Genomic DNA, 9,697 nt, shown 5'->3' on the forward strand with positions numbered 1-9,697 from the left:
GACTTTAGTTCTACAATCTATGAAAAATCCCTAAGAATTGAAGAGGACCATATCTGGTGCGAATCATCAACTGCAAATATCAGCAACGTTCTACTTCTTATAGAAACTACAATTCCATTACAGGATTTTTGAAAAATATTAAAAAAAAATTAGTCCTCCCATCCCTACTACAAATACAAAGTCTCTGTTACAAATAAATATGTTCTCCCATGCATAAATAAATCACACACATTCAGCTGCAAGAAAACAGATCAGTCAAAATGGCTCAAATACTCGGACCAAAAAGAATTCCACTGCAAATGAAATTGAATAGCTTGTAGTTTAGTCACTAGAGCTGAATAATGACCAGTACAATTTTAAATGCTAAAATATTGAAGAAAAGAAAAAAAGACTTAGAAAAAAAATGCGGAAAACATCTGAGAAAGCAAGAGTTACATCTATGGGGGAAAAAAAATTAATAACAAAAAAAATTCTGTCTATGTTTCAGCTCAAGAGAGCAGGGTTTTTTCTCGAGCTTCCCTTACTTCTCTATGGCAGTTTATGTATCAAAATATGAAATAAGTAAACTAGCCAAAAATCGTTTACAACTTTCTATAGATCTATGGAATGAAATGCTGTGCTATAGCTTATAATACTGGAAACCAGAAATCAAGGTCTCATAATTAGCCAGTCTTTCCTAACAAAAACCATGCTTACAGAATGGCACTTTTAACAATGAATTTAAAAAAAAGATGGGTTTCAGTTAAAGGTTTAAGAATATATGTAGTTTTTATAAATCTGAAATACTTCCAAGAACATGTTGTTTAACTCTGGATTAACCAAATATTCAAAATTCAGGAAAACAAAACTGTTTTAGTCATTAAAATATTCTGACAATATTGCAACATAACCTGAGTGTCATTTTGAGCAGTGAGAAAATCTTTTTTTTTAAATAGGAAAGAGAGAAGAAAGGCTAAGTTGGAAGAACTCTTTTCTTTTAACAAAAAAAAGAAAAAGAACTGGTCAGCTTCTTTCTTCTCCTGCCATATAGCAGATCTCTTCTTGGATTTCACACCACCAACCTACCCTGTCAGAGATCTTGAACAGTTTACATTACTTCTTTTGAAGGATTAATCTAGACCGGCCCAGAGATAAAAACCAAAATGCACAATGAATTCCTGCACTGAATTCCAGCTTGTTACTGTGAACTCAACATAAGAAAAGAAAAAAGGAATCCCACACATCTTGTAGTATATACACTGCTTTCACACAGCGTGTATTTAAGTTAGTCCGAGGAATACGTAAAACGACAAGATAGTTTTGTACAAAAACTCAATTTATTTCAGAGAAATTAAAAATATGGTATTTAATATATATAAATTTCTATTCCTCTATAAATATAGATGATCTTGTGATAATGAACAGAAATAAATGCATACCAAATTCAAATAATTTTGCATTTCAGGGTATGGTAGCCATAGATAATGTTTATGAACCTAAATACAGGCATTTGTTATATAAAAAAAGTTTAAAACATACAGTCAGGAGAGGAGCATTCTGCTGTTTTTCATACAGAGGACTAAATATTCAAATGCATCTGTTCAAAGTTACATTTCATTTTTAACCTTTTGGAATAAGAAGCACAATCCCACACACCCAGGAGCATACAAGGTAGTAGATATACTGCACACATATCTTATCTTTGTAGTATGTAATGTTTATTACTGTAATTAAAAAAAAAAAAAAGATAGCAGAGGCTCCTTAAGGTCTCACAACCCACTACAGTGCTTAAACATACTGGTTTTCTCAGGGTTTTTTTTGTTTTTGTTTTATTCCTTTGTTTTTACTACTGGCAGAAATCATCACACCCTCATAATGTGTAACAAATTAAATGTTAACGAACTAAAATTCAGGGCAATGGCAATGATTCGAATGTTTCCAAAATGAAGAGCCAGTTTATGGGTTTAATAATAATAATAATAATAAAAAAAGAAGTCTGAATGCTGCATTCTATTCTGGTCCTGTTTATACCGAGCCCTCTGTTAATCTAAGTAGGTATCAGCACCTCAACAAAGCATTCCAGGTAGTTACTTCTCTGTCAGAGTTTTCATTAACAGAAGAAGAACACAAACACACGCAAGCTGCCCATGAAGAAAGGAGACAGCTACAACTGACTACATGCTCAGAATTCAGATCTGTAGTTATGCTTAATCTTTTTCCTCCAAAACCTATGCATCTTGTGACGGAGAAGGCCAGTAATCTCATTTCTGAGGAAAAACCCAGACCAGACATCTTTGTTTTACAACTGAAAAGTTCATTATGTGGGCTAAAAAAAAAGGGAAGTTTGGTATTTCTATGTCCCCATTTACCTCTTCAGCCATCAGAGAGGCCACAGGTGCAGACGGTGTTAAACCTCAACTCCCGGCCAAAGCACAACAAAAAAAAAAGGGGGCAACTCTTTCAAAACTAAGTGATGCTTTTAAATAAATTTAAAAACCAAGAACGGACAGCTGGCAGCCAATCCCCCTAACGCAAAGCATTGCAGCGATGCTCTCCGTCCAGAAAAAGGCCGGACGCACCTTCGGGCAGGACTGAATATTTTTTCGCCCCCCACCAAGGATCTGGTGGCTGAGCAGGTGCCTCCTGGAGCGCTCGGCGCTGGTGATGCTCGGGGTGCGGGGCAGCGCTTGGGGTGCGTTTCTCTGGCCAAGCGGCGGTGGCCGAGGCGAGGCCAGGCGCTGTCCCACCAGCGGGTCCGGCGGCTGTCCTCCCCGTACGGGGCCCGGACGGGGTCAGGAAGCTGCGCTCCTCCCCAACCCCACCTCCAGCTCCACATACCTCTGGCAGGCTGGGATCAGGACCCAGCCTGTGTCAGGAGGCGCCCTAGGCAGTCACAGCAGCCTCAGTCCAGGCCCTGCTGTTCATGCAACTGAAACTCCAAGCAAAGCCATTACAAAACCTGTGTGGGGGAGAAGAAAGGGGTTTGTTTGGTTTCTTGTACTGGCAATTTTTCCCATCCTGCCCTACAAAATAAAAATCCAATGCCGTTTAAAAAATGGGGGGGGGGGGGAGCAAGATCTGCGAATGGATTAAAAATGTCCTAAATAATTAAAAAAGGGAGTTTTTTGTAATTTAAATACAAATATACTTACAAAATCTTACAGAGGCTATTTACATCCCTCTCCCCCAACCTTACAGTACGTTCAGGTCTGACAGGAGACAGCGAGAGAGAGAGCGAGAGAGAGGAGAGAGAGCGAGAAAAACAAGTCTGTCCCAAGTCTGTCCCAAGAGTTTCCCACCTGACTCTTTCTTTCTCTCTGTTCCCCGTAGCCTGGAGAAACGACTAGCAGCCTGGAAAGTTTGCTGAGGCTGGATAAGGGCGAGTATCTCTGCACCGCTGGCCGGTGGGCAAGGTGGGCACCGGCAAGCGGCGCCCGGGTCCCTCGGCCGCCCGCCGGTCCCCCCTCGGCCTGGCGGTCTGGGGTTTCACACCGTGGTTTCCCCCTGCTTGCTGTTGGTCAGCCTGGTGTAAAACTTCCTCCAGGAGTTCAGCGTTTTCCCAGACCAGATCCAGAAGCCCGAGGTGATGCCTACAATTAAGGTCATGAGATACTTGATCATGAAGACGGTGAAGTCGGGGCTCATGGGCGGGTGATGGCTGCTGTGGCTATTAGGACAGGGGATGGCATAGCTCTTACAGCTCTGCGTGACCCAGCTCCTCTCCCACTGTTCCCTAAAAGCTTGCTCGTAAAAATAGCAGGCAATGACAATGGTGGCCGGCACCGTGTAGAGGACGCTGAAGATCCCTATCCTCACCATGAGCTTCTCCAGCTTTTCTGTCTTGGTGCCATCGTGCTTCATGATGGTCCGGATCCTGAAGAGGGACACAAAACCGGCCAGCAGGAAGGAGGTGCCGATGAACAGGTAGACAAACAAGGGAGCCAAGACGAAGCCCCGCAACGCGTCCACGTTGTTGATGCCCACAAAGCAGACGCCGCTGAGCACGTCCCCGTCCACCTGCCCCAGGGCGAGGATGGTGATGGTCTTGATGGCTGGCACGGCCCAGGCGGCCAGGTGGAAGTACTGGGAGTTGGCCTCGATGGCCTCGTGGCCCCACTTCATGCCGGCGGCCAGGAACCAGGTGAGGGAGAGGATGACCCACCAGATGGAGCTGGCCATGCCGAAGAAGTAGAGCATCATGAAGAGGATGGTGCAGCCCTCCCGCTTCGTGCCCTGCGCCACCGTCCGGGAGCCGTCCTCGGCGAAGCGCTCGTTGCAGACCACCCGCTCCTCCAGGAGGAAGCCGGCGATGTAGGCCACGGCCACCGCGGTGTAGCAGCCCGATAGGAAGATGATGGGCCGCTCGGGGTAGCTGAAGCGCTTCATGTCCACCAGGTAGGTGAGGACGGTGAAGAGCGTGGAGGCACAGCAGAGCACAGACCAGATGCCGATCCAGGTGCGGGAGAAGCGGAGCTCCTCGGGCCCGAAGTACATGAGCCCGTAGAGGCGGCCGGGCTCGCAGGGCGCCCCGCAGTCCCTCTCCCCCAGGAAGCGGTAGTTGAGGTAGGAGGGCACCTTGAGCGCCCGCGGGCAGGAGAAGCGGCCGCGGGGCTCGCCGGGCGCCGCGGCCCCGCCGCCGCGCTGCGGGTTGCTGGTCCAGCTCTCGGGGCGCAGGGCGGGCGTGGGGGTGCCGCGCTCGGAGGCGTTTTGGCCCACGCAGAGCTCGCCGGCGCCGTGCACGGGGAACTTCTCGCAGCGCAGCGTGTCGGGCCACTGGAAGCCGAACTTGTTCATGAGCGCCTCGCAGCCCTGGCGGGCCCGCTCGCACAGCGAGCGGCACGGCGGCAGGGCCTGCTCCAGCACCGTGCACACCGGCGCGTACATGGAGCACAGGAAGAACTTGAGCTCGGCCGAGCACTGCACCTTCACCAGCGGGTAGAACTGGTGCACCTCCAGCCCCGCGTCCTCCTGGTTGGTGTGGCCCAGCAGGTTGGGCATGATGGTCTGGTTGTAGGCGATGTCGGTGCACAGCGGGATGGAGATGGGCTGGCAGTAGCCGTGGTCCGGGATGGAGATGCCGCGCTCGCCGTTGTACTGCGGCGCCGGCGGCTGGCCCGCGGCGGGCAGCGCCGCTGCCGCCGCCCACAGCACCAGCGGCAGCAGCAGCCGCCGCCGCGGGCAGGGGCAGCGGCGCGGGCCGCCGCCGCCCGATGCCCCGCCGCCGCCGCCCGCCGGCCCCCGCCGCTCAGCCATGCTCAGTCGGTGCCGCCGGAGCCGCCCGCCCGGCCGGGGTGCCGCCGCCGCTCTTCTGCCGCTGCTGCTCCTCGCGGCCCGAACTTGAGACTCATGAAGGGAGCGCGGAGGGCAGGGACGGGGCGGCCCCGGCCGCCACTCGCACGCGCGGCCGCGGCGCGCAGCTCTGCCCGCACCGGCGGCAGCGCCCGCCGCGCCTCCAACTAGCGCCGCCGCCTCCGCCGCCGCCGCCGCCTGACCATTTGTGCCAGCCCCTCGAGCCCGCGCCCCCTCGCCGCGCCGCTCCGCGCCGCGCTCCCTCCGACCGGTTTCCAGGCGCCCCGCAGTCTGCCTTTACCGGGAGGGAGGAGCCTTGAAACCGACGCTGAACTTTCCTGCGTAAGGGACCGTCTCCCAACGCCTCACCCCGGGGGCGGACGCAGGCGGGCGCGGGGCTGCCCCGCGCCGCGCCGCGCCGCGCTTGGGGCCGGGCCGCGCACAAAGGGAGAGGGGGCGGCGCGGGGCGGAGTGTGTGTGGGGGAGGCCGGAGGGGAGAATAGCCCCATATGCTGCGAGGGGATAATGAATAGAGCGGAGCAGATAATTGCTTTGCATTTGGGGTCTTTAACAGCCCTGCGTTTGGCACTAATAAGGGGCACGGCGCGGCCGCGGCTGGTCGCGCGCGGGGGGCCGCGGCCGGCGGGGGAGGGGAGGCAGCTCGCGGCGGGGCGCCGCCGCCGCGCGCGCCCAACGGCTGTAACTGCCGCGCCGGGGTGCGCGGCCGGGGCGGGCCCGCGCGCCCCTCCGCCCTGGTGTCAGTGCGGCAAGAAGTGAGCGAAAACACAGGTTTTGGGGAAGGCAGCGCCTGGGCGGCCCCGCGCCCTGGGCGCCGGCGCCGCCGCGCCTGGGATACCCTGCGGGATCGGGACAGGGCAGGGGTTTGGGGGATTCCCCGTGACTGTGGTGGCTAAAACCGTTTAATCGTGTCGCTCGGCTACGTTTTGGGCGCATCAAACTTGGCAGCTTCTCTCTGAAGAAAGGCAGCTGTGCTAATTTCAGCTCCATTCAAAACCCAGCAGGGGCTGGGGAGGGGGAAATCAATATTTGCCAAATAGAAAAGGGCACAATCGTAGGGGTGGGGGAAGAGAGGCTGGGAGAAGAGGACAATGCTATTGTCAGCCTGCCAGGAATCTGTTGCAGAGGCGGAAGTGAATTAAAAGCGGTGAACAATAACAGAGCATCTTTGCAGGACTTAAATCAAGATGATACATTTATTATAATAACTTTGGACACAGAAAGGAGCGATGGCGGTTTGAAAGAGGAGACCATGATAGTTATGTCTCACATGTACAGCTGGTGATTTGAGAGTAGCCAAGATACACCTCTCTCAGGAAACATTTTAAATATCATGCTACTGAGTTATCGTCAGTATTTTATGTACATGTTCTGCCTAGAATGACTACATCAGTAGCCTAAAATATAAAAGTAATTATGACAATAGGACCTCTCCATTCCTCTGCCTGCCTAATGGACAGCTATTTGAGCTCAATTTAAGATGAATGCTGCATGACTTACAAGTATCTCATGTCAGGTTTTTAAAATATTCACTAATTTCTGAGAAATGAGTGTTTTGCCAAGAGAATAGGCATACGGTAATTACCAACAATGGCCGTTTCTCTCTGTATGTCTAAAATGCATTTGCTCACACAGAATGGAAGTTTTGGTGGTTCTTCCAAAATGTGTAGTCAGGAAAAATGATGGAGGCTGAATGGGGAATTTACTCTACACATTGGAATTCAATAAGAATAATAAACTTTACTCCTGGAGATGAGGAGAATCCTAACACATTTTCCAAACATTCAGTAACCAAGCCTCTGTGCCATGGACAGGAATGTCCTCATATTTGTCAGACTATTAATACAGCCATTCAGAGGCAGAACCAGGCATCAAACTCAGGCCAGCTGTCTTCATTCTCTGCAATGTGCTATGGCCCTTTTCACTTTATACACTAATGGGCGGCAAAATCCATTAGGAATAAGACAAGCTGAGCATTCATTTCTATCTGTCACAAGTGTCAAGGGTTAATAAAAGACATCCGTATGCCTGGTGATAGCTATGGATAAAATTTGGGCATACTATTTAAGCTACTTTCTTTCTCCCAGAAGTGCTGTCCCATATTCAAACTAATTAATAGGAAGATCTATGCTGTATAACGACTGTAGGAGCAGGATCATGTTTAGAAATTGTACAACCTTAAATAAGTCTATTGCTGATGTTCTCATTTGCTGAAGTTCATTGAATTCTGTTACGAACTCTCTTCTCAGAGGACTGTAGTTCAAAAGTGATATGCACAAATGATATCTTTTTCCATCTTCTGCTGAAAAAGCTTGATTCTTCACATATCATATTTACAGTTTTAAGCTACAAATTTTCCTTTTCCTATCTACATTAGTAATTAAACTTCCTAACTTCTTTCTAGCACAAAATCCAATTTATATTCAGCCGTAAATGATAGTATTGTTTTCCTATTCATTCCAAAACAATAGAACACTGGGTCTTTAGACAGGAGGAAGTATTATACACTCTCTCCCATAGAAAAAGTGTGTGAATTTTAACCAGTGTCAGAAAGCCTCAGTGGCTTTCAGCCTGTGGTTTTCAGACCTGGGGATGCATCACACAGTCCAGGAAAGGTAACTGGGAGACATAAGTCCATCGTCAGTTGTCTTAAATTCTCTCTATAGAGGTCTACCTTTGAAATACTTAGGAGTAACTGAAACTGAAAACACTGTTCTAAACAGTTCCATGCAATTAGCTGGAAGAGTATTCTAGCAGAAGGATCCATGTGTACAGGACAAGGTTTGTACATACAAGTAGCATCTTTTATTATACCAACTGGTATAGGAGGAAAAGCAGACAGATCTCTGTGCCAACAAGTCCTTTTGGGGGTATGAAGCAGTAACTATTAAAGCAAAAGGTTTCTTGAGAACAACTGCTCAGAGCTTAGGTATCTGGGTATCAGCAAGGACACCTTTGAAAGAAAATGTGGAAACAGTGGAATGGAGGGGGTGCTGTGGCAGGGAGAAAAGAGAGCAGAGAGCTGTTAAGTTCATGTAAGTTCCTAGAACTTGCTGGTTTTAATGATTTTTCACATAACAGAAGAAAAACCTACATGGAAAAAATCTTCCCAGAAGCACTTGTCCTATATTTCAAGCACCCCAAACCACAAAACTCATCATTAGAAGTATAATTCTCAGATGAGTTTAGACTGTGCCTGAGCAAGAAAAGTAAAATGTGTTGATGCCTATCCACTACTACTGCAACAAATACCCCCTGCCATCAAACCATCAGCATCCTGGGATCTTACATCTGCACTTCCAGGAATTTAATATACTTCATCCTGTGCAAGAGTGCCTTCCTGGTAGTTATGCAGTTGAAAACAACCACTCAGCACCAGCACGAACTCCCACAGACAGCCTATAAAGGTCCAAAACACTGTGCTGCCAGTGAATGAAAGTTTCTCACAAAACAGACTTTCTCCCTCTGATCTTTCAGACCTGATCCTTAAGGGAAACCTACAAAACATGGCCTACAGAAGTGAGCATGGGAACTAGATTTTCTAACTCTGCTGAACACCCAAAACCATGGACTCAGTAGAGGTGCTGGTCTGACAGCACATTATGATTCCCCTCTGCTTTCATCCCCTGCTTACCTCTGTTTGAATTGACAGACTATAAGCTAATTGTCTCTCCTTTTTGCTTAGCTGCTAAGTACCACTTTCTCTTCCATCCACTAACATCATTAACATCCTCTCTATTCTACAGGTACCATCTTCCTCCTTTCAGAGCTGGCTTAATTAATAAATCTCTTAGGAAACGTTAAGCAATTGTTCTTAACTGACAGCTGCTGCTTCTGTTTCTAATCTGAAGAAAAGCTCATATGACCAAAAGCTTGTCTATTTTTTTCAGTTATACCTCTTGGTCTAATAAAAGATATTATTTCTTCATACAACCCCAATACTGCACATTGCATCCACAGAAAACTATTGCTGTATATCTGTTTTATTTTTATAATGATTCCTTAGGTACTCACCATGAGTGAAGGGGAAGAGAGAGGGAAAACTGGACTGGATGCCACCTTTCATTTGGTTCAGCACAACAGTAATTATGTCCTTACAAAGATAAACAGTGTCCTTTTTTAAAGCATGGGCACCTTTTCCCCTTGCAATGGAAATAAAATCTTCCATTCCAAGAGAAACCAAAATTTGTGCATTTAAAATGTAAAAAAATCATTTTTTGAAAGGAATTTCAACTTTTACTTCAAAACGTTATATTGTTGCTTGTTGCAGTAGCCACTAGAGGAGACTAGGACTCTGGCAGGTGGGAGGAGTACCAAATTTTGTCCTTCTCACCTCTCATGTGACTAGGCTCCAGAACTGTGAAGATAAAACACTGGAATTTTGCTTTCTGTCTTAGATGCCTATGACTCT

At 48.1% G+C, this 9,697-nt stretch overlaps 1 protein-coding gene across 1 annotated transcript; it reads right to left on the minus strand.

Annotated features, from left to right (window-relative positions):
• Positions 1-1,330: 1,330 nt before the first annotated feature.
• On the minus strand, positions 1,331-5,441 carry FZD1 (frizzled class receptor 1). Its single transcript, XM_067291722.1, has 2 exons — positions 3,279-5,441; positions 1,331-2,938 (listed from the first exon to the last, which is right to left on the minus strand). The coding sequence occupies exon 1, from the start codon at positions 5,230-5,232 to the stop codon at positions 3,466-3,468; it is 1,767 nt and encodes a 588-aa protein (XP_067147823.1). The 5' UTR covers positions 5,233-5,441; the 3' UTR covers positions 1,331-2,938; positions 3,279-3,465.
• Between the last annotated feature and the right edge of the window lie 4,256 nt (positions 5,442-9,697).

This window comes from Apteryx mantelli, chromosome 2, assembly GCF_036417845.1.
Source record: "Apteryx mantelli isolate bAptMan1 chromosome 2, bAptMan1.hap1, whole genome shotgun sequence".
Taxonomy (NCBI): domain Eukaryota; kingdom Metazoa; phylum Chordata; class Aves; order Apterygiformes; family Apterygidae; genus Apteryx; species Apteryx mantelli.